Source organism: Mobula birostris, chromosome 19 (genome assembly GCF_030028105.1).
Source record: "Mobula birostris isolate sMobBir1 chromosome 19, sMobBir1.hap1, whole genome shotgun sequence".
In the NCBI taxonomy this organism is placed as follows: Eukaryota; Metazoa; Chordata; class Chondrichthyes; order Myliobatiformes; family Myliobatidae; genus Mobula; species Mobula birostris.
Genome location: NC_092388.1, coordinates 40,491,908 through 40,518,133, shown reverse-complemented (window position 1 = coordinate 40,518,133; position 26,226 = coordinate 40,491,908). Strand labels below are relative to the sequence as shown.

The window sequence follows — 26,226 nt, the reverse complement described above, 5'->3', positions numbered from 1 at the left end:
AGGCCCTCTAGGGGAAAGACTTCAAGATTGGATTCTAGAGGTCCAGTCATTTGGAACAACTACACTGGTGAAGCCTCCAGATTGTTGGATGTCTTCTGGCTGCAAATATTTAGCCTTGGTGGAGGGAGCTGGCAACAACTACAAGGCATAGGCCTAAGCCTTGCATCAGCCCCATTCCCACTGCAGCTGCAGATAAACTTTCGACACTGATATTGCAAAAGCCAGCGTGCTTGAAATATATTTTGATACATATTAATGAGCTGGCCTTGAGTGCAGAGAGCATACTGTGTCAAAGTTTGTAGATGGTACAAAATTTGTGAATCTGGTAAAGAGAACAGTAACACACTTCAGGAGGCTGAAGGAGACTGGTGAAGAAGGCAGATACGCATATTGCTAATGAAATTTCATGCAGAGAAGCGTGAAACATTACTTTGTGGCAGCAAAGGGGAAATTATCAAATGGTGTAATTTGAAAAAGAGTACAGGAACAAAAATGCAAGCTAAACAGAATCATGAATGAAGGCAGCAGCATCTAGAAAGTCTGATTAAAAAAATATGAACTTGTTGGCTTTATTAGTGGTTAGGGATACCCAAACAAAGGGAGTCATGGTTAGCAGTACACTGGCTGAGGCTTCATCTGGAGGTTTCTGGGTATTGCAATTTTGAAGGAGGCCACAACCACATCCTTGAAAAGCGTGTTTTCCCTTTTGGAGATTTGCTTATATCTCACAAGATCAGATAGGATCTGATCACAAACTGTTTTGAAAGGAAGGTGTTTCCATTTGTTCAAGAATCAGTAATCGAAGGACACAGATTAATATAAAAAATCAGCAATGAAGTGAAGAAACTTTTTTTTTAAAAATAGACCAGAGCTGTATCATTCTAGAGTAAATAATTGACAAAGACAGAGGGATCATTTGCTCAGTCAAATCTGTGCCCAGGGATCCCTGATGGCGCTTGTTAGGGAAGGTCAGCCACACCTGATTCTGTGCAGTACAGCACAGAAAAAGACCTTTCAGCCCATCTGATCAATAGCAAGCTATTATTCTACTAGCCCCATTGACCTGTACCTGAATCATACTACTACTACTACAACGTCGACTCAGGCCTAGGGGGCCGGCGTCAGGCAAATGTAAGGCATAAGGCAAAGACCATAACTGTTCATAACTCTCCCATCCATTTACTTGTCCAAACATCTCTAAAAATGTTGAAATTGAACTTGCATCCACCACTTCTGCTGGTAGGTCTCTGAGTGAAGAAATTCCCGCTTATTTTCTCTTTAAATTTTTCACCTTTCACCTTTCTCCCTTAACTTCTAATTCTAGTCTCACCCAACCTCTGTGGAAAAAGCCTGCTTGCATTTACCCTATCTACACCTCTCATAATTTTGTATACTGCTATCAAATATCCCCTCATTTTCCTACTCTCCAGAGAATAAAGTCCTAAACTTTACAATCTTTCTGGGTAACTCAGGTTCTCAAGTGTCAGCATCAGCCTTGTAAGTTTTCTCTGCACTCTTTCATTCTGCACGTTACAGTTGTAAAGCAGCAGTGCATTGTGGTATCAGTCTAGATCAGGCACTCACTTCTCCAGAGGCTTGATTCATGGACATTATATTAAGGGAACAGAGTGCTAATAATTATGTTGAGGTTAACACCTTAAAGATCAAACCCAATCCTGAATAACAGTGGAGAATTTTATTGTAGTATTAGACCCATTGGAAGTACCATAGTTCTATTTTTCAGGGTCCGAGGATACAATTATCTGGCAGTGGTGCTTACCTGAGAACTGTGAGCTGACTGAAGCAGCAGGCGAGTTGCTCCACCCCATAATCGTTGATGTTGTTATTGTCCATGTCCAGTGCCAGGGGTTTCTGGATGTGCCTCAGGGTGAATGCAAGCGCTCTGCAGTCCACAGAAGAAACATTGCAATAAGTCAGCTTGATATAGTCAGCACTGATGTATTTGGCTGCCATTTTGGATGCTGCCTCATTCTGCATTTCGAATATGTGTCGTATCAACCATATGAAGTGCGGCAGTAGGTGCACTCTGCAACCGTTCGTGAAGTCTGGCTGAGGAAGACTTCGCAAATGCTTTTTCATACTGCTGAACAGGTAAGATGTTAGTACTGCCTGCTTCTTCTTAACAGCAACAGGAGATGCAAGGCTCTGCATCAGATTAATATTGTTGTCAGACAACAAGCCACAAAGGAACAGCAATGTAAACTGCAGGGATTCACTGAGTGGCTTGAGAACCTCTTTGGAGGAATGCTTCTTTGGGTTCAGAAGAACCAAAAACAGTTTATTAATCGTGCTGATGGAGGATGCTGATGCATTACTGTAGTTAAATGATGCTAGAAACTCCTGTGGACTGATATCATCATCTAGAATCAATGAAAATGCAGCAAAAAATGACTGGATGGTTAAGTGAATATATTCATATGTTGATTGGTTCCCACATCCATTATATTGACCTACAGCTTTGATGAAACCCAAGTGTAAATCTTCTTCACAAATTTTTGCTATCTCAATTTTCTCCTGGCTGAGCTCAAAATCACTTTTCTCAATTCCCTTTAAAGCTAATTTACCAATCCGCATTAGAGCTTCTTTTCTCCTTCTGAACACATTTAGTGGGCTTCTGTCTTTGCTTCTGTGTAGATTGTTCTGGGAATTATGGTTAAGGAAAACCTCAACCATAACCAAGTAGATATCAGTTAGTGTAATTGTCTGTGACAATGGCTGGGAACTATTTGTGCTCTGAAAGTGTTCATAGCATTTAAATATAATCCAACAAAACAATGGCACTGAGCACAGACTGCACAGGTGAGGGTTTGCCTCCAGCTGGGTTAGAACCAAAGTCTGATCAGTCTTGTTTTTGAAAAACTTCTTCAAATAACCCAGCAGATGTTCCTTGGAAAAACCCTTCAGAGTCACTCTTTTTCTCACAATCCTCAAAGGTAGGTTTGTGCCTGTTCTCGCTGTCAACAATTTTTTGGAACCTTTCAATAACTTTCCTTGGAGAAGTTTCAACAACAGGGCTGTTGGGTGCGTGGGCTCAAAGGGTGACGAGACATCAGGGATATCATTAAGGTCACAATCCAAATTAATTTCATCGAATCCATCCAGTGTGAAGAGAACAGTGGCTGGATGTTGTTGGATGTAATTGAATACCTCATCAGCATCCTTATCAGGGTAACAATTGTACTTGAACAGAAGATCTCGCAGACAGATCTTGTCTTCCTCCTTAAAGCTGTTGAACAGTCTGCATCTAAACTTGAAGAAGAACTTAACGTCAGCACAGAGCTCACCCTTTGACCACAAGTTCTGAAGTCGCTGGAGGAGTATGGTCTTTCCGACTCCAGCATCGCCTGTTACAAATACAGTTTCTACATCTTTGTTAATGATTCCAGTGTCACTGAACAAATCCTCCAGGTGCGAGATGGTTCCTATGGTTTCATTGACTGAACTGATGAGCTCCGTAAGAGTCTCAGTGTAAATGTCATCAAACAGAATATCCTCCTTTTGGGTGTAAGATGAAATGAACCTGGTATCTTGTTGCATCACACCTCGAAGCTTCTCAATATACTGAGAGACTGAAAGACAAACATTGAATTGAATAACATATACATGCATGTAATCCAAAGTAGTGTGTAATCATATCAATCTCAGTTTCATGTAGCAAAATAATCATCCTCAGATTTTTGGCATACATTTTTTACAGTTAATCTTTCTAAGTAACATTCAGTTGCCACCTAATAAGTTCATCAGTTATAGGAATCGTTTCAATTCTGTTGCAGTTTGATAAAAATATAATAGGAATTTCATTTTAAAAAAGTGTTACTTCAATCCAAGGTATAAGCATCTGGTTGCACAGAGAAAATAACGGTGGTGAATAATTACTAATGTGTTTTGTTACTTCAGCAATTGATGGACTAAGAGAATGGAATGGTATTAAGATTTGAAGTACCAATTAGTTCAGTTTGGGCACTGCACCTTGGGAGACAACTCCTTGGGGTTCAACTCTAATCCAGCATATTATACTGGGTTTGAATGATTGCCCCAGGCAGCAAAGTCTTCATCTACAATCCTTTGAATATACAGATTAAACAAAGGATAATTTAATTGAAGTTTTCAAGATAATCAAATATAATAACACTTCCAATCTGCGCCTTGTAAGGCATGAAAATGCCCGATGCAGGCCTCTCATGGTCTGAGTCGACATTCCCTCCCCTCAAGGTAATCAAAGTGTTTGATATTACTGGATTCACTGAGTGGAGAAATTTGAAACAAGGCAAATCTTAAAGTTGAAACAAAAACATGAAGGTGATGTCACGAAGGAAAGAGGAAACGCATCTTTGTCCTCTCAGACCTCTTGTGGAACAGAAAAATTGAAAATGGAAATTGACGAATTTTTGTTTAGGAAGGGGTCTTAAATGTTCAGGATCTAAGGTAGACAGACAGAATTAAGATGTCGATCCATCATAATCTCACTCAACTGTGAGACTCTTTCAATGGCTAGTTGACATTCTTATGTTTCCATAGAGCTCAACTTAAACAAGTGCTGATGGACTCAGGTGTGGTCTCCCAGCCAGAGAGCATTTCTAGCAAGCTTACAAACTCTGGTGATTACTAGCTGCCTTGAGATGCTGCCACTCCCTTTGTTCGAGTCTCTGCAGCGTGTATGGTGAAGGTATTCTATAATGTCACTAAATTGGGAATTCTGAGATATTGATGCAGCAGCAAAAAAAGAAAACAAAAAGATTTTGCTGGAGTATTGGTATTCCCCTCCATGTTGCAGATGTTGAAGTGAATTTCAACCCTTCTGATTGTATCAGCCATAGTGCACAAATCATGGAGGGATTGTGAAGTTCTGCAGTAAAAGAACCAATCAAGTACACTGTTCCAAAATAATTGTTCTAAATTATACATTTTATCTCATAACCAAAAACTGAAATGTGCACCTACAACATAACAATGGGTTGGCTTTGAAGGAAATGATTATGCACAGAAGACAATTATCCCTTTGATTGTAGACACGAAAGACCGCAGATGCTAGAATGTAGAGCGGCGAACAATCTTCTGGGAGAAACTCAACAGGTCAAGCAGCATCTAATGATGGAAGAAGGAATTGTCAATGACTTGGGTAGAAACCCTGCATCGGGACTGAGAGGGGAGAATATCCACTTACATTTACAAAAAACCCACCCACTTCCACAGCTATTTAATCAAAGCTTCTTTCTTCCTTGTCTATTGTAAGTATGTCATGCCTTCCTCCTAGTTTCTCAGTCTCTAACTCATATCCTCTCAGGATGAGGTCTTCCTTTCCAGGGCATCTGAAATGGCTTTTTTTAAGGAAGCATGACTTTCCTTCTATGGTGGTTGGTGGAGTCCACTCTTGCATTTGATGTTTCTTATATTTCTGCTATCACCCCATCACCCTCCAGACAGAACAGAGGTAGAGTCCTAGTCCCTACCTCTGTCATTTCTACTTGATACAACAATGTCCCACCACCAGAGAATCTTCTCCATCCTCCCCTCCCTGACCCCAGGCATCTTCCCCTGCAACTACAGGCTGTATATCATCTCTCACCTAAACAGCCCTTCCAGGTCAGGCAAAGTTTCACATGCACCTCCTCCAACCTCCGATCTGACTTCCATGCCATCAGTGAGCCCTCTGCTACATAGGCGAGAGACCAAGCACAGACTAGGTGACCATACTGCAGAGCACCTGTGGTCTACCTGCATTTAACATCCCGAGTTCCCAGAAGCACTGCCGTTTCAAATACTCTTCTGACCTGTCCATCCTAAGCTGCCTTCACTGCTAGGGTAAGGCCTAACACGAGAGAGAGAATACAGTCATTGTGTCTGGTTAGTCTAAACCCCAATGGCATGAGCATTGAGTTTTCCAACCCTCCCCTATCTTCCTCTGGTTACATCTATCTCTCCCTAAATGGTTCCCCATGACACATAGCAAAGCCCGGCACTGGTATCCCTTCATGTTGCTGTTTATCTCCCTCCAGTAGCTGCCTCCATTCCTCCCCCACATCTCACTCCATCTGACTCTCTTTTTCTCTCCATTTATTATCCACCTGCCTCTGTCTCCCATCTCCACCCTGTCCATTATCCACCTCTCGTACTCCTGTCTCACCATTCCCCTCTCCTCCTTGTACTGGCCATCTCCTTTCTCAGCCCTGATGTAAGGTTTCAATCTGAAATGTTGACAATTTCCGCCCTGCCCCCAACCATCTGCAAACAGATGCTGTTTGATCTGCTGAGCTCTTTAAACCGTTGATCTCCTCAATTATCTTGTTGTCTGTGAGTGTTTAATGGTTCCAACAATACAGCATGGTATCATTCTCGTGCCCTGAGACAATGGGTTGATGATTCTCAGCTAACAGAACAGCCTGTTCAGTCACCCAAAGGTATGTGGTAAATGCTAAATTACTAGCCCAGGAACAACCAACAAACAATGCAGCCACATGTATTTGTGAGGAGCTCGCTCACTTACCTGAATCTGTAATAAGCACCGGCTCTCTCAGTAAATGAGCCGGTGGGCTGCAATGAACTTCTTTCAACCAAGGCTGAACATCTGAGTAAATTTCTTTGGCAGAATGCAGAATAAATACAAAGTACTGTGCGCATTCTTCTCCTTTAGACAATATGATGTCCAGTATTTTACGCACCTGAATAGATTTTTAAGATAAACACTATATTTATTTCTTTTCAATGCACACATATTATTTACTTACTATTATTATTTATTTTTTTAATATTTGCACCATTTGTCTGCTTTTGTACACTGGTTGTTTGTCATTCTTTATATGTAGTTATTCATTGTTCTACTGTAAATGCCTGCAAGCAAATGAATCTCAGGGTTGTATATGGTGACATATACGAACTTTGATAATAAATTTACTTTGATCTTTGAACTTTTATTCATGTTGGAAATGTTTCAAAAGAACTATTTTTGACAAAGTGTTGGAGGAACTCAGCAAGTCAGGCAGCAGTTATGGAAAAGAGGAAACCGTTTACTTTCCGGTTCTTGGTCAAGCTCAACAGCCTCAAATTTGGTTTGCATGAAAATCACTAAAAATATGGCATTGCATGTCAGTTTCAGTGCAATTGAGAAAGATTTATCATAAAAACATAAACACATAGAATAATTACCTGAACCTGAATAGTTCTGTTTTTTGAAGAAAAGATAAACACTATATTTATTTCTTTTCAATGCACAAGTCATATCTGGTTAACAAACATTTTTGGCCATTACACAAAATCATTTATTTGTAACCATTATGGAAATGTGTGAATCACAACCTGTGAGGGAAGGCTATTTCAGTAAATTACATGGTGTGAAATTTTACTGAAGTGTCTGCTTGAGCTGTGAAACACATTATAGGTTTTGTACTTAGAAACACATATATTGTCCCTTGAGGAAATGGACCTAACCAACAAAATTAAAGAGAATTCCTAAACCTTTTTAAAAATATTAAAATCAAGAGGAAAGTGAGGGAAAGAGTAGGCCCCACCAGGAACCAAAAGGGAAGTATTTGTGTGGGACCAGGGGATATGTGTTGTGTCCTGAATGAATGCTTCACTAGGAAGAAGCATGTGGTATAGGGGAGGTATAGGCTGATAGTTTGGAACATGTGCATCAGAGAAGAGGAAATGTTAGAGATGTGCACTTCAAGAAGGGCAAATCCCCAAGGCCTGATGAAATCAATCCCAGGTGTTGTAGGAAACAAGGGACCATAAGACATGGAAGCAGAATTAGGCCATTCAGCCCATCGAGTCTGCTCTGCCATTCCATCATGGCTGATCCTGATCCCACCGAACCCCATACACCTGCCTTCTCGCCATATCCTTTGATGCCCTGACCAATCAGAAAACTATCAACTTCCACTTTAAATGTACCCAAGGACTTGGCCTCCACCACAGTCTGTGGCAGAGTATTCCACAGATTCAACACTCTCTGGCTAAAAAAAAAATCCTCCTTACTTTAAAAAAAAGTTCTGCTGAAGGGTTTCAGCCTGAAATGTCAACTATACTCTTTTCCATAGATGCTGCCTGGCCTGCTGAGTTCCTCCAGCATTTTGTGTGTGTTGTTTGGATTTCCAGCATCGGAAATTTTCTCTTGTTTGTGATTGGATTTCCTCCTTATGTCTGTTCTAAAAGGTTGCCCCTCTCAATTTGGAGGCTGTGTCCTCCAGTTCTGGATACCCCACCAGAGGAAACATCCTCCCCACATCCACCTAATCTAGTCCTTTCAACATTCAGTAGGTTTCAATGAGATCCTCATGCATTCTTATAAATTCCAGTGAGTACAGGCCCAAAGCTGACAAAACCTCCTCCTATGTTAACCCCTTCATTCCTGGAATCATCCTCATGAACGTCCTCTGGACTCTCTCCAATAACAACACATCCTTTCTGAGAGAGGGGGCCTAAAACTGTCAGATTGCTGGAGCTCGGAAGAAACTCCGGTATCATTTTTGGCCATGGGCAACGTACTAGAAGGCAGGATGGTAGCTAATATTATTTCCAGGATCCAGAAGAACGTTAGAATAAGCTTGGGAGCTACAGGCTTGTGAACTTTGTCAGTAGCAGGGAAATAGTTGGGATTTTTTTTTAGGGATAAGGTTAATGATAACTTGGAAAGGCAGGTGGGGGGTAGGTTCAGCATGGTTTTGTGCATTGAAAGTCCTGCCTCAAAAATCAAAATGAGTTTACCGAGGAGGATACTGAGAAAACTGAAGGCAAGGTGGTATGCAGAGCTTTAGCAAAGCCCTTGACAAGATCCTGCATGGTAGACTGATCCAGAAAGTTAGGGTATATGGGGCCCAAGGTGTCTTGGCAAACAGGATCAAAAACTGTTTTGGTGGTAGAAGACAGAGTGTAGTGGTCATGGAGTGTATTTTTTTTTCTGATTGAAGCCTGTAGACAGTGACCATAAGAGTTTGTCTCTTATATAAATCACATGACATGAAGACTGGTAGAGTTGTAGATATCAAGGATGATTGCTTAAGAATACAGGGGGACATAGATCAGCTGGAGTGGTGGCAGATAAAATTTAATCCAGAAAAATGTGAGGCATAATGCATTTATGCATTCGGGTCATCTAATACTGGCAGGACATGAATTGTAAACAGCTGGGACTTTAGAAGTATTAATGTATTGAAGGGTGTTGGAGCTTGGGCTACAAAATCATACCTCACCGAAAATGACAACATAGGTGGTTAAGGTAGTGGAGCATGCCTCCATAAGCAGATGTATGAAGAGTAAGAATTGGGATATTATGTGGTAGTTCTACATGACATTGGTTAGGCCACGCTTGGAAAAGGATGTCGTGGTGTTTGAAAGTGTGCTGAAGTGATTCACCAGAACATTGCTCGGAAGATAGGGCTTTAATTACAAGCAGAAATTGGATAGGCTGGGATTATTCTCACTAGAACATAGGAATTTGAGGGATAATTCAATTTATAAAGTTTTGAGGGGAATAGCTAGGGAAGATGGTCAGTCTTTTTGCAAGGGTACATAGGTTTGAGGTCAGAGAGAAATTTTTGAAGGGGATCTGATGAACATTTTCCCACACAGAAGCTGGTAGTTATTTGTAACAAGCTGCCAGAAGAGGTGACACAGTATCAACATATAAAAATTATTTGAGTGGGTGCATAGATAAGAAAGCAATAGAGAGATATGGGCCAAATGCAGGAAAATGGGGTAAGGGTAGACTGGTATCAGTCAGACTAATGGGCCTGTTTCCATTCTGTGAACTCTATGACTGCATAGGACTAGGGTGAAATACTGATATTTAGTGATCTTCTACCAGTAGATGTAACTTGGATTTGGTATCACACAAGGAAATGAACCACATACAAGAAATGCACCACGCATAGCAAACCAAGCTGGCTTCAGCATATGCATTTTCTACAATTCCCCTGATAGAATAACATGGTGAGTGACTTTCAAAAACCAGGCCCGTCGGTAAAAGTAGTATTTTTCATTGATCATACCTTTTCATGCCGAGTAACACTCTGCTGTATGAACTCTGTATCTTCACATGTGAAATATCCAGAACGTAGCAAGTTATCCAGGATGCAATCAGTGTTTTTAATTCCACTGACCAGCTCCACTCGATGTGAGGTGACAAGAACAAGGTATGAGGAGGCACACTGACTAAGAGCCGCAGTTTGCTCCATAGCAAAGTTTTGGAGTTCAAAAATCAGCTTTTCTAAAGGAAGCAAAAATCAGCAATATCACTTAACATCTATAAACTGATTACTGAATATTAATAACTATTAGTTCACATTCTCCCTTCAAAGAGTCTCAGAGTAAGTGGATCCAAACTATACTGGGACAGTGTACATGGAAAAAGTGAATCCCATTAATTGATCAATTCTTGCCAAAATATCATGATTATACTACATAGGTGCGGTTTGTGTCTACGCATATTGCAGACAATGACAGAAAAAAAGTCATGCACAATTAGCAAAAAATGTTATAAAAATAACACTATTTTTGCGCCATCTCAGTAGATCTTTGAGGGCTGGAATTATGCAACTCCTGTCAATAATAAGGAATAATTCGGCCTTCTATAGATTTCTCACATTTCACGTAAATCCTCCTCACCCTTAATTCACTCAAAGTTGTGCTGCCCCAGGAAAGAATTTATGAAAGGACTGGATTAATGCTACAATAGCATAGCAATTAGCATAATTCCAGTTTGAGGTGATCTGGAGTTTGGAGATCAATCCCATCATTCTCTGTTAGGAGTCTCTATACATCCTCCCTGTGGAATGCATGGGTTTTCTCTGCTTTCTTCCCACAGTCCAAAGGTCTACCAGGTAGGTTAATTGGTCACTGTAAATTGTCCCTTGATGAAGTTAGGGTCAATCAGGGTTGTGGGACTGCTGGGGTGGCATAGTGTGAAGGGCTGAAAGGGCCTACTCCTACACTGTATTACAAAATAAATCAACAGAATAATGTTTTCACAAACAGTCCTGACGAAGGGTCTCGGCCCGAAATGTCGACTGTGCTTCTTCCTATGGATGCTGTCTGGCCTGCTGCATTCCACCAGCATTTTGTATGTGTTGCGTAGATTAATGTTTTCATTACTCAAAGCTGAACCAGTCTCACAGCCCTACATAGAACATTTTCATTCATTTAATGGTCTTCCATGATAAACTTCGGCTTTGTCTGATGCTGCTGTCTGGTGCATCCTTGTTACCATTCAGAAATAATAAGCTGACTGAACTGCAAACTCCAAATCTTTCTCCTTTAATACATATCCCTCCTCCTCCCTTCCCTACTCTCCCAAGTTTAAGGAATCTTTAAACTAACTTCTTTGATCGACGTTTTACTCAAATACCCTGATATCATTTTTTTTTGTCCAGAGACTATAGTGTTCTGTGCAATGAATTGGGGCAATGCACTATGTTAAAGAGAAAACAGAAAACATTAACTGCTTTTCAATAACTATGTATGAATTATAATTCTGAGGATTTTTATTTTGGGACAAGGTTATCATACATTGCCCATTCCTTTTGGATTTGGGACAAGGTTATCATATATTCCCCATTCCTTTTGGATTCGGGACAAGGTTATCGTGTATTGACCATTCCTGTTGCTCTTGAGAAGATACTGCTATGCAACCCAACAAGTCAGAGTGCAGTTTGGAGCTCCATGCGGTTATAAGGAATGGAGTCACAGTTGGTCTAGATTAAGAGCGGACAGCAGATTTCTTTCCATTAAAAAAGTTGCAAACCAGATAAGTTTTTATGACAATCTGGCAGCTTCATGCTCAGTTTTACTGATAACATTTGTTTTTATTTCCAGATTTTTAAAAATGGAATTTTTAGAAGCACATAAATTCAAAATTATTATAGAGGTATTGTAGCACTGCTGAACAGGTAGCTTAAAGTATGGAAATTCATTTTGTTGTTTTAGGAGAAAAGCTACTTTCATAAACTTGTGGCAACCCATGTTTTCAGTCAATTAAGTGTACTCATAACTTTGGATAGCTGTAATAATTGAAATGTTTACAACACAGATTTAATGTTTAACAGTAATCTGATGTTAAATGATTTAATGGATTATATGTTCAGATTTCTCTGAAATTGTGAAATCTACAGAACCAGCTTCCCTCAGCTCAACAGTGAACTTATTCCATAAACCAAGGACTCATTTTCAAGGATTCTACAACTCATGTTCTTAGTATTATTTACTTATTATTATTATTATTATTCATTTTTTATATATTTGCACAGTTTGCTTTTGCACACTGGTCGTTTGTCAGTCTTTATACGTAGTTATTCACTGATTATATTGTATTCCTTTGTTCTGCTGTGAATGCCTGCAAGTACATGAATCTCAGGGCTGTATATGGTGACATAAGTGTACTTTGATAATGAATTGAACTTCAAAATTTTATTCATGTTGGAAATGCTTCAAAAGAACTATTTTTCACAAAGTGTTGGAGGATCCCAGCAAGTCAGGCAGCAGTTATGGAAAAGAGGAAATAGTTGACTTTATGGTTCTTGGTCAAGTTCTATAGCCTCAAATTTGATTTGCATGAAAATCACTAAAAATATGCTGATGAAAGCACTGCATGCCAGTTTCAGTGCAATTGAGAAAGATTTATCATAAATACATAAAATAATACTTGAGCAACCAACACTAAGCACTCCCTTTCCATCTCTCATGCAAGAATGCAGGTCAACAACCATCTTCAACAGGAGAGAATATTATCTTTGATATTCAATAGCATCACCACATCCCCCCAAGAATTAAAGGGACAGGCAAAAATAAAGAAAAAAAATTCCACAATAAAATTTATTTAGATTTTTCTCTCTACTCCCTTGATTCCAATTTTAAATCCAGGCATGGCATAAAAGATAATAACAACATATTATCATATTGAAATTATTTGAGATCAGAGATAGTAAAAATAAAGTTGTTGATCTGAAGTGTTAATTGCTTCTATGCCAAAGCAGATCTTCCCTACTTACATCCCATAGCAAATATCATCTTCCTATATCTACCGATAAATATATTGGAGAAAAACATAAAATGCTGGGGGAACCTAACAACATTTTGCATAATGCTCCAGATTCCAGCATTTTCATTCCCTTGTTTCTCCATAAAAGTATTGATCAGCCTAGTGGTTAAAAAGTGTAATGCTCTCAGTCTTGACAATTCCAAGTTCTGATAAATGACAAGATTTAACACAAGAATGAAAGGACAAGGAAAGATCAACTAGGTTGTCAAACCTGCCTCATAGCCCACCAGACCCTTCTTCCTTTTACCCACTAACCTTCAGGGAGAGGCAGGAAAACAAAGAAATTCATATCAACCTTTAACATTTTAATCCAGGAAATAGAGGGAAACAGATCACGTGGAGGCAGACAGAATTAGCACGGTCACATGAATGTGGTGGGTCTGTTCCTGTGCCTTACTGTTCAATGTTTTGGTCTATGACCTAGTAACTACATCAAGTAGTGCTTAAACTTTATTCCAATATGAACTATTTTTGAAGTATAGCTAGATGACTGAGGCGGTAATCTTCCATTCACAAAATTAAATGTATGAGTGATTACATTGTTTTTGGCTATATTAAATAAAATAATAATACCACTGAGGTCACCAAGAAATTGGTGCCTGAATTCTTTAATAACTGCCTGAACCAATTGATAGACAGATACTTTATTGATCCCAAAGGAAATTACAGTGTCACAGTAGCATTCCAACTACATAGATTTACAAATATATAAATATTAGAAGAGGAGTAAGAAAGAATAAAAAGTAAGTTACTTCAAGCAGTCTAACAGGAGGGATTCATCACTTCCCCCAGTTATAGGCTGACTCACGTTCTACCATTCGATCAGTTTATTGAGCCAGTTGGCATCCACATCCTCACCATCAATAGTAACAGAGCCAGACTAAATAATTCAGGGTTTACTTAGTGCTTTGCTATTACTAGTTCAATCTTAAATAAAATTACAGACTCTCAGATAACAGGCGTCACAATATATGGGGAATAAAAAGGCTACAGTGATTTTTTAAAGTTACGCAACTGAACATTCTTAAACTCCAGGCATTATCATACTGAGTGTTTCAACAAATAAAATAGCAGTTCTAGCAAAACCCCTGAAAAAAATCTTACCATCACAGATTGCCCAATTTCTCCAGCAACACTGAGCCAATTTTATAAGATGTTCTGATATTCAACATACTGATTTTCATTATAAATCTCTGGAAATTCTGATTTTGGCCTTACTTCAGCTACATGGCATTAAGTAAACGAAGATGTGCTTCATGCTTCAAATCTGATATTGCTTTTCCCTCCAGTTGTAGTTCTGCTTTATTCATTGAGTTCCGCTGAGAGTGGCCCATTCCTTAAAATTGAAGTCATCGACTGCCGTCAGGCAGGATGTGCGACTCTGCTCCTGGGTCACATGTCAGGCAAGAGGAATTAAGTTACAGCATTAACAGTACTGTATGAGGTCATACATGTTGAACTAACTTTATCTCTTTGAGAAGCACATAATTATTTTTGTAAGTTAATTTTACATTTCCTAATTCAGTTTTCTTTATATAACTTAAAGATCAGCCACAAATCAGTTCCTGACCACACAGATATTTTGATCATGGTATCAGGTAGAGCTTGGTAAATGGTTTAGTAAAAATATACATTCAGTTCTCTCAGCTTACCTAATAACGTTGAACCTGCTGCAGGTTATCCTGGTCAAGGAGCACATGACTGATTCCAGACTAAAGGATGTCCATCCTGCTCAGTCTTAAGGCAAACTCATTGCTTTGTCCACATTTACAGCCTCCCTCCTCATACACACCCACTGGCTATATCCTACTGTCTTCCCTCGACCATCACATTACAGTGCACTCAGAGTCTGTTAGTATTTTTCAAACCAGTGCAAGGACTGGAGGCACAACCTTCCCTTTTGTCAAAGGCGAGGAGCTTGTCAAATGTTGTTAATGAGGGACATTCCCTATCACCTAATGAGGGAATGTCCCTATTTAAGGGACGTTCTCAAACTAGGGTTGCTGTAAGAATTCTTTAAACTAAAAATAAAGCACATGAAAGAATTATTTTTGAAATATTAAAATAAGTTTATCTTTTTCCTGCTGTTCTCCCAGTCAGGAGTCTGCACTGAAATGAAAATGGCTTCCATCTTCATCCCAAATCTGGCTGATGTGGGACCAAATAGGGCATGTGTTATCACAGGTGATACTCGTCACATTCCCAGCCCTCACACATCCAGGGGGAGAGTTATGAAACATCTTGTGGAGGGCATGAAAGAAAGCAACACATGAGAAAGTACAAAGGAGGTTTAACGAAATGCTGCCCAGGATACATTTCAGTTTTGAGGAAAGACTAGATAAGCTGGGTTTACCTTCCGTGGAGCAGAAGAGGCTGGGGGAACTTGATTAAGGTATGCAAAATTGTGAGGAACATACACAGGGTAACCAGGATGAAGCTTTTCCCCATAGCAGAGGTATCTAGAAACATAGAAACATAGAAAACCTACAGCATAATACAGGCCCTTCAGTCCACAATGCTGTGCCAAACATGTACCTACTTAGAAATTACCTAGGGTTACCCATAGCCCTCTATTTTTCTCAGTTCCATGTACCTATCCAGGAGTCTCTTAAAAGACCCTATTGTATCTGACTCCACCACCATCACCGGCAGCCCATTCCATGCACTCACCACTCTCTGCGAAAAAATCTTACGCCTGACATCTCTTCTTTACCTACTTCCAAGCACCTTAAAACTGTGCCCTCTCATATTAGCCACTTCAGCCCTGGGAAAAAGCCTCTGACTATCCACACGATTAATGCCTCTCATCATCTTGTACACCTCTATCAGGTCACCTCTCATCATCCGACGCTCCAAGGAGAAAAGACCAAGTTCACTCAACCTATTTTCATAAGGCATGCTCCCGAATCCAGGCAACATCCTTGTAAATCTCCTCTGCACCCTTTCTATATTTTCAACATCCTTGCTGTAGTGAGGTTACTAGAACTGAGCACAGTACTCCAAGTGGGGCCTGACCAGGGTCCTATGTAGCTGTAATATTATCTCTTGGCTCTTAAACTCAGTCCCATGGTTGATGAAGGCCAATGCACCGTATGCCTTCTTAACCATAGAGTCAACCTGCACAGCAGCTTTGAGTGCCCTATGGAATTAACCCCAAGATCCCTCTGATCCTCCACACTGCCAAGAGTCTTACCATTAATACTATATTCTGCCATCATATTTGACCTAACAACATGACCCACCTCACACTAATCTGGGTTGAATTCCATCTGCCACTTCTCAGCCCAGTTTTTCATCCTATCGATGTCCCACTGTAACGTCTGACAGCCCTCCACATTATCCACAACACCCCCAACCTTTGTGTCATCAGCAAATTTACTAACCCATCCCTCCACTGCCTCATCCAGGTCATTGAAAAAAATCACAAAGAGTAGGGGCCCCGGAGGCACACCACTGGTCACTGGCCTCCATGCAGAATATGTCCAATCTAAAACCACTCTTTGCCTTCTGTGGGCAATCCAGTTCTGAATCCACAAAGCAAGGTCCCCTTGGATCCCATGCCTCCTTACTTTCTCAATAAGCCTCGCATGGGGTACCTTATCAAATGCCTTGCTGAAATGCAAAGTACTGCTCTATCTTCATCAACGTGTTTAGTCACATCCTCAGAAAATTCATTCAGGCTCATAAGGCACGACCTGCCTTTGACAAATCCATGCTGACTATTCCTAATCATATTATGCCTCTCCAAATGTTCATAAATCCTGCCTCTCAGGATCTTTTCTATCAACTTACCAACGACTGAAGTAAGACTCACTGGTCTATGATTTCCTGGGCTATCTCTACTCCCTTTATTGATAAGGGAACAACATCCGCAACCATCCATCCTCCGGAACCTCTCCTGTCCCCATTGATGATGCAAAGATCATTGCCAGAGGCTCAGCAATCTCCTCCCTCGCCTTCCAGGGAAACCTGGGGTACACCTCATCCGGTCCCGGAGATTTATCCAACTTGAGGCTTTCCAAAAGCTCCAGCACATCCTCTTTCTTAATGTCTATATGCTCAAGCTTTTCAATCCACTGCAAGTCATCCCTACAATTGCCAAGATCCTTTACCATAGTGAATACTGAAGCCGAGTATTCATTAAGTACCTCTGCTACCTCCGCTGGTTCCATACATTCTTTTCCACTGTCACACTTGATTGGTCCTATTCTCTCACGTCTTATCCTCTTGCTCTTCACATGACTTTCTCTTTTTCTGCAGCTGTAACACTATCTCTGATCAGCAGTGCCACGTCCCAACTCTTTTGCCTCCCTCCTTGTCCTTTCTGAAACATCTATAGCCTGGCACTCTAAGTAGCTATTCCTGTCCCTGAGCCATCCAAGTCTCTGTAACGGCCACAACATCTTAGCTCCAAGTACTGATTCACGTTCTAAGCTCATCCACTTTGATCATGATGCTTTAAGAAGAATACACAGATTTAGGGTAAGGAATATAAGATTCTTTGAGCGAATCCAAGGATGAACTTTTTCATGCAAAGGATGACTGAAATCTACCCGAGAGATGGTGGATTAACAAGTCTTGCCTCATTTAGAAAAGTATCTAGATAAGCAATGAAATCACAAGGCTACTGACCAAGTGTTGGTAAATTTATTTATTGAGATACAGTGTAGAATGGGTGCTTCCAGCCCTTTCAGCCACATCCAGCAATCCCGCAATTTCATCCTAGCCTGATCACGGAACAATTTACAATGACCAATTCACCTACCAACCGGTACGTCGCTGGACTATGGAAGGAAACCAGAACACCCAGAGGAAACCCACACAGTCACAGGAAGAATCTACAAACTCCTTACAGGCAGCAGTGGGAATTGAACCCTGGTCACCCTTTTGCTACCACTAAGCTACCATAATGGGATTAGTCTAGATTGGTTTTTGGATACAGTGGACCAACTGGCCTGTCTCTCTACTTTATGATTTATCACAATGAATAAACAGAATTGTGCCAAAGTTGCACCACAAGAACATGATAACACTGCTTTCCATAGGTGTGTGGTAGAAACAGAATAATAAAGCACTTCAGAAGGCAATAGTAAAGCCAAACATTAAGTCACACTTGCATCATGGAAACAAGAAAAGTTCCATTAGATTACTGATGGGCGAAGTGTGACATTATAGAAAATAAGAGCTGCTGCCCTGTGCTGTTGGTTGGTGCACATGCTATCCTCACCAAGAACAGGTAGCATTTAAAACAATCTATCAACTCTTCTGCCTAGGTTAAGATCCTGATTTAAAATTCCTTTCTCCATCGCACGAGAGCATTTGTGGGATGTAACAGCACTGACTCCTGCTGGCAAGGCTGTGCTATACTGACTGACGGGTTTATACTGGAAATTTCTCTGAATATGGGCACAGGAATTTCCTACAGCATTTACAGTAGAAAGTGTAACAACAAAGGTACAGCACAGCAACATTAAACAGTAAGGTCCTATAGGCAGAATGTAAGATCTTTATGATATCTCAATCTATTATTTTGAGTAGATTATTCACTGTGTTTACTAACTTTGATTGCATCATATTCATTACAAGCTTATTGAGCTTTCTTACTGATCATTTTGAGTAGTTTAGTATACATTTTATCACAATATACAAAGGCAGAAGGGGCCTTCTTTTAATGAGATTTATCAGTGCTACATACCTGAAGCACAAGGTTGCTCAGCATTAAACCTGTGCTTCTCCAATAATATTTTGAAGCCCTCAACTAAATCTGTGATAACCACAAGAAAGGTACCATGAAAAGACAATTTGCGAAATCTTAGTAACCCTTTAACATTAGTCCTCCAATTGATAACATAGAAGATAGAGCTTGTCATTGCAAAAGCACAATGCAGTCAGTCACTGGGGGGGGGGGGGGGGGCGTCTGCATCAGAGCAGTCACTTCCCTTCTCTCATGATTCCTCAGTTTCAGGGCACTGTTTCCTCCTGCCCTGCAGGACCATTCTCCATCCCTGATCTCCACGGGTGATGTCCTTCTCTGATCCATATGGCCAGCCCCACTCCTCAATTTCCATAGTTATTCTTCTCCTACCCTGATACAGACCTCGATTATACATCACTAAACTGATTCTCATCTTATGCCATTAGACCTGATCCTTGGCTAATTACCTGAACCGTCTACGTCCGATCTTTTTCTTGGACTCAGTTTTTCAGCAAGTGACTTCTTGCCTTTATGCTTCTCAGAGCCCTTTCCATCTTATCCTTCTACCCATTTGCTGCTCCAGACTCCTATCCTTTTCCCTGTTTCTCCCTAACCCTGCTCTGGACTGCAATCTTATGGCTATTAGGCCTCTATATCTTCCAGTTCCCTGAATCCAGCCTCTGCCCATGCAACAAATTTTAAAATAAAGAATATTATCACTCTTTTTAAATAGAAACCTTGGTCCTCAGACACTTTCAAAATTTGCAATGCTGAGTTCAGGACCTAATCAATCATTCATGTATTGCTGCAATGACTATTAAATGCACCCATTTTGGAGCAATGATCTCTTAGCAAATGCTGACAATTACAAAGCTGTAAAGTTACATGTCAACCATCAATCCAATCATGCACATTGTCCAGATCTTGTTGGTTGTGCACACGCATAGAGGAATTGCGAATGGAACCAATCATTGGTTCTGGTCTGCTAATTGAGGGAAGATCATCGGTGAAGAAACTGAAGATGTTAGATCTGGGAGGGAAATACTAACAAAAGCATAATGGTGAGGGGTTAGTGCCTGTACAAGAACATATGTTGCTAAACTGATTCCGGGTTTGATTGTAAAAGTTTAAAAGTTAAAGCAGCACATAGTTGCTTACGGAAGCAGATGTTTGTAAAAAAGTGGTGAAGTATGAAAGTTATAAAGGAGGTGTGAGCATGACATTTAGGGCAGAATAGTATGAAATTTAAAAAAAAAGCTGCGAGATGAAATTACCAAAAATATTGCGGAAAATCACTTGTTGGAACAAATATTATTGTCAACTCACTTGCTGATCACCAACCATGATAAAAATAAAGGCACTCAAACTCAAATTTGGAAAGAACTAGTTCACCAGAGATAAAAAGATTTTGAAAAAGATTTCTAAATAGAACAAAGACAGCACAATAGTTTTAAGCCTCGCCTTTTACTTTCTCTATATTCACTATCGTTAATGCACAACTAACATGAATGTCATGGATCACAATGAGTTCAATAAAGATGTTATGGCAGGTTTCCAACTATTCCAAGCAGCAGGAGCTATTTCCACCAGCAGGAGCATTGCTTGGATACATATAAAGCACAGTTGGTGCTTGTTGATGCCACAAATGATAACAATGAAGATAGAGTGCAAATTTCATGTGTAACCCACACTGAGTCAAGTTAATATAATTTAATTGTGCATTACAATTTCAACACACACCTTGTGCAGACTGGGGTAATAAGCTCTTATCTATAGGAACAATCTTTTGAAATTTACCCTAATATTCAGTATAAGGTTCAATAGGTAACCACTCAGTTTATTTTATTTTATTTTCATTTTATTAACCTTTATTCCTATGGAATTAACTCTTTGGGTGTACACATCTTCCATTTAAGATTGTATCTTTTATTATAAACAATGCACGACTCAACACCTATTGAAACACAGTGTCAAAATAACCAAGGTATTTTGTCTAGCCTTTTTAATGTATGAAATGCTGCCAAGTCCCTTTCATAAATTGAAAAATAGATATTTTTCCCCCAAGAGGATAAGGGAAACAGTTAAAAATGGCTTAAGGAAAAAAATATTTTATCTGAAGTATATGTCATGTGAATGTTGTAAAGGACATTTCAAGATGGTCTCATTTGTACCAATGCACCGCATTAAGTCCCCCCCCCCCCCCCGCCATCTTTACAGAAGACATAAACAAGAACTCTAAGTTGGCAAAACATTTCACTGGGCTGAAGCATGTACCTTTCTTGCACAATAACCTGAGATCTGGGTGTGTGTCAAATGAAACATGAGCAAGATATTTCTCAGTTGCTCAGGATTCATTCTTTCAAATGCACCTTTGAAATGTACCATGGGACCAACGTGCAACAACTAAAAGAGATTATGTGAAAGTTGAAAGACAAAGTTGACAAACAAAGGTATTAATCACAGTAGGTCCATGTACAGTATTCACCTTGGCAGGCCTGCCATATTGAGTTTTTGCTAGCTAATCTCTTGATCTACTGTCTCATGTCTTAGGTGTTTGATGAATGTGATGTCCCATGTGTTGATATACCACCTACAAACTGGATTTCAGACAAGCACAAATTCAAAACTATCCTCCCTCCCACTCTACTCTGTCAACTCTCCAACACTGACTGCAATGTCCATGTGGTTTCAACCAAAAACACACTGATAATTAATCAGGTCTCCAGTGTGAATGAGGCCACCCTCAGGGAGGAGGAGCAACACCTTATATTCTTTTTGGGTAACCTCCAACCTGATGGCATGAATATCGATTTCTCATTCTGGTAAACAAATTCCACCCCCATCCCTCCTCCACCATTCCTCACTCTGACCTTTTACTTCTCACCTGCCGAATACTTCCCCCAGGTCCCCTCCTCCTTCCCTTTCTACTCTTTCCCACTCTCCTATCCTATCAGATTCTTTCTTCTTCAGTCTTTGACCTTTCCCACCTACCTGGCTTCACCAATCACCTTCCAGCTAGCATCTTTCCCCTCCCCTCACCTTTTTCTTCTGGCATCTTCCTTCTCAGAACTGAAGAAGCGCCTTGGCCTGAACCAGCAACTGTTTACTCTTTTCCGTAGATGCTGCCTGGCCTGCAGAGTTCCTCCAGCATTTTGTGTGTGCTGCTTTGGATTTCCAGCATCTGCAGACTTGTGTTTGTGAAGTGCCCAGTGTGTTTGGGGCCCTTAATGAAATGTTTTATTGTTAGTCTAGTGACACTTTAAATGAGTCTAAATGCAGAACAATAGATTATGACTCTTGATTTCCATGGATCCCAAACAAAAGTCAAATCTCTCAACCTCAGCTCTTCAGTTCAGTCCCAATGTGCTCACAGCACCACCCGCCCACCTTTCTATCCCATCCACTGCCTTGTACTTAGAGGTTTCATATCATTTGGTTCCATAAGCAATTCCATCCATACTACTTCAATCACCTATTGCAAAATAATTGCACTACTTTGATGCACTGATCCCAACCAGAAATTCCATAATTTCATAATTGGTGTGGTTTCACCAAGTAATGGTCATCAAAGGTGAAAAGAAGAACGTCTACAATCCAAATGAATTTTTCTTTCACATCAAAGTCCTTTTTCCTCTACTGCTCATCTACTTTCTTTTTGGGTTTGTGAGGTCATTACTGGAGGAGTGCAGTTCTGCAGAAACTAGACATTTCCTGATGATGCAAATACTGGAAAGGTGCGTTTATTTCATGCACATCAAGACATGTTTTGAAAAAAAAAACTTGGGTGAAACATATATGACTGTACATTTCACAGGAAGCGTGCATTGCTCTATTTAGCTTCCAAGCTACTCAAATTGTCCACAAGCATCAACAACAGGACCTGACTGGATTTCTGACCGTTCATCGTCAATATGTCCTGGCTCCATCTACAGCATGCAGCTTCTGTTCAGCTCACATATACGTTTGGCTTGCAACTCAGAAAAATATCATTTTAAGATATACCTATTCTTCTGGTATGGTGTAAAGAAATTTATTTTAAAACTCATTTTGAGTTCTTACATGATTCAGCTCATTGTATTCACGTATGCATTCACAAAGGAGACACTGCATATGTATTCAAGGCTACAAGGAAGCACTTTATTAGAACTAACACGAATGCAATACAGAAAGAAATACAAAAGTCTACTGTAGTAGCAGCACCAAAATTAAAACAATGCTTATCATTCACTAAACAAGCCAATCTCTGCAATGTTGGCCGGGAGCCACAGATCTGACAAACTTCATGCAGCTTTTTCTCTCTCCCTCCCTCTCTAACTTCATTTGCTTTAACTTTCTCAATGTACTTGCCCCTATCTTAGCCCTGGCACCAGTTGTGACCTAGCTTAAGACCCAGACCCTGCCCTGCACAAAGAAAGTGCCCCTTTTTAAATACCTTTTCAGATGCATTCAAATCATAGCATAATTATCACCCCAGTACTTTTTTATCCTTTGGAGGTGCTAGCTGAACCTCCGACCTTTAGGCCAGACACATATTTAGGAAAACCGAGCCAACATGGTCTGCAAGGTGTAAAGCATCATTCATTATCTAATCTTGGGGATGTGGACTTGTGCACATCTTCATACTAACACATTCCAAACTGATGCCATCTTGCCTTCAAAGTTTGATTTTATTTTGGCATGTACCAAGGAGGAATGACAATTAACACTTTCCTTATATGTGCTCTATTAAATCAACCAATGAAGCAGGGTTGGTTCTCCAGCTTGATGGAAATAGAGAGGGATGTTCCAATTACAGGTTGCATTGGAATGCAGGTCTACTGTTGCCAATGGCCTGTGATAACTAATGGGATGCTAGTTTTGGGCCCATTTCATAAAGCACACTGGAAGCATTAAACAGTAGGATGGCAAGAGTCATGGGTTTGAAGATGGGACATGATTTTTACACTGACAGAGCATACCCTCAGAGGCAGGAGTTATGAGTGTTTGTTGTCGTCATCGTGGCTATTCCTCAAGGTTGAGGATGATGGCCTTCATTCTGTTGATCTACTTATGGGCTCTCAAGTGGCTTATGAGTCCAATCTTGGCTTTGAAAGGTTCTTCTGCATACAGGACAGGTAGTTCCAGATGGCAGATCGGGTTTTGGTTGTTGCTGCCTCTCTTTCCATTTTCTTCTCTTTTCTTCTAATTCTGCAGATCTGTTGGCTTCGAAAGTTGCTGTTCCTTCTCAGATGATGGTTTGCCAGTTTCCTGTCCTTGGCATTGGTTTCCCAATTGTTGATGTTGATGTTACATTTCTTCATGTTGGCTTTTAAGACATCTTTGAATCTCTTCTGTTGTCTGCCTCTTTTATGTTTGCCTTCTTTAAGCTGGGGATGGAAGATTTGTTTTGGCAGACGTTCGTCTTTCATCCGAACAGCATGACCGCTCCATCTTAGTTGGTTCTTGATGATGCATTTGGAGCATCATAATTTGATTAGGGATAATCAGCATTGCTTTCTAATGGGTACCTGTCCCTCACGAGTCTAATTGAAGTTTTCAAAGAAGATTTTAGCAAGGCATACGACATGGTTCCTGATGGTAGGTTCATTCGGAAAGACATAGCATTCTGCGAAACTTGGCTGCATGGGTGCAGAACTGGCTTGCTTACAAAAGGAAAAAGGCATGGTCAATGAAGCATATGCTGCTTCGATATCCATGACCAGTGTTGTTCAGCAGGGATCTGTTCTGAGACCCCTGCGTTTTGTGATTTTTATAAATGATTCAGATGAGGAAGTGGAAAGGTGGGGTAGTAAGTTTACAGATGACGCAAAAGTTGGTGTTGTGGGTAGTGTAGAAGGTTGTGGTGGGTTACAATGGGGCATTGACAGGATGCAGAGCTGGGCAGAGAAGTGGCAAATGGAGTTCAATCCAAAAAAAGTATGAAGTAATATGCTTTAGAAGCTCAAAGACTTAGGCAGAGTACAAGGTTGATGGCAGGATTCTTAGCTGTGTGGAGGAACATAGATTCTAGGGGTTCACATCCATAGACCGTCAAAGTTGCTAAGGTGGTTAAGGCGGCGGATGGAGTGTTGGCCTTTATTAGTCAGGGACTGAGTTCAAGGGCCACAACATAATATTGTAGCTCAGTAAAACTGGGTTAGATCACACTATTGTGTTCAGTTCTGGTTGTTTCATTATAGGAAGGACGTGGAAGCTAGAGAGAGGGTGCAGTAGAGATTTACCGGAATGCTGCATGGATAACATAACTTGTTTTATGAAGACAAGATGAGCAACCAGGGCTTTGCTCTTTAGGGCGAAGGAGGAAGAGGGTCATAGAAACATAGAAAACCTACAGCACAATACTGGCCCTTAGGCCCACAAAGCTGTGCCGAACATGTCCTTACCTGAGAAATTACCCAGGGTTACCCATAGCCCTCTATTTTTCTGAGCGCCATATACCTGTCCAGAAGTCTCTTAAAAGATCCTATTGTATCCGCCTCCACCACCGTCGCCGGCAGCCTATTCCACATACTCACCACTATCTGCTTAAAAAAAAAACTTACCCCAATATCTCCTGTGTACCCACTTGATAAAAGGCATATAAGATAACATGAGGAATAGATAGAATGGACAGCCAGCACCTTTTCCCCAGGATGGCAATGGCCAACATGATGGGACCTGCTATTAAGGAGGAAAGCATACAGCAGATATTAGAGGCAGGTTTTTTTTAAACATAAGAGAGTGGTAAATGCAAGGAATGTATCACCAGGGTTGATGGTAGAGGCAGATCCATCAGGGACATTTAAGAGATTCTTAGATAAGCATATGGATGAATGACAAATGGAGGGTTTTGTGAGAGGGAAGGGTCAGATTGATCTTCGAGTAGTTGAAAAGCTTGGCAGGATATCATGGGCTGAAGGGTCTGTATTGTGCTGCACAGTTCTACATTCTCTGACTGGTCATGTCCATGCATCAGGTGGATCTGTAAAAGGTAGACTGGTGGAGAGAAAGTGTGTCCTATTACTGGTTGCAGCCCCAGTTCATTTCTAGGATTCACCACTGCTGGCTCTGGCCATGCCTGATTCAGCGGACTAGGCTGATGCTGAGCACCCCATCCCATTGTATTCAAATCCTTTTTTAACAGAGCAGTTTTGATAAAACTGACCAACTTGCTTGGTCATTTCGCAGGGCAGGTGAGAGTTTACCATGCTGTTGTGGGCCATAAAGGCCAGACCTAATAGGATGGCAGATTTCCTTCTATAAATGGACACTGGTCAACCAGATGGGTTTTCACTTAGCGACACCAGTAATTTGTTTCAGATCACTTAACTAACTCAAGTTCCAATTGCCGTGAGTGAATGCAAGCATTTGCTTCTGTTTTGCAGGATTACTGTTCCATAACTTAACCGTCATGCTATTGGTTGTACATGGGAGCCAAAAAAGGGCAGAGGGAGTTGGAGGAAAATATGTAAAATCCAGGAATTACTGAAACTTCCAGTGA

General features: G+C 40.5%; 1 protein-coding gene across 2 annotated transcripts in view; it reads right to left on the bottom strand.

Moving 5' to 3' along the window:
• The window catches only part of LOC140212539 (nucleotide-binding oligomerization domain-containing protein 1-like), a 40,595-nt gene extending 18,766 nt beyond the window's left edge, over window positions 1-21,829 (bottom strand). Inside the window, exons 1-5 of one of the 2 annotated variants that reach the window (XM_072283478.1) lie at window positions 21,786-21,829; window positions 14,156-14,438; window positions 10,008-10,225; window positions 6,506-6,680; window positions 1,781-3,590 (exon numbers count right to left, since the gene is read on the bottom strand). In XM_072283478.1, the coding sequence (XP_072139579.1) occupies window positions 1,781-3,590; window positions 6,506-6,680; window positions 10,008-10,193 (2,171 nt within the window). In that variant the 5' untranslated portion in view covers window positions 10,194-10,225; window positions 14,156-14,438; window positions 21,786-21,829. The remainder of the gene's footprint in view (window positions 1-1,780; window positions 3,591-6,505; window positions 6,681-10,007; window positions 10,226-14,155; window positions 14,439-21,785) is intronic. The other variant, XM_072283479.1, reaches the window with a different exon arrangement.
• Between the last annotated feature and the right edge of the window lie 4,397 nt (window positions 21,830-26,226).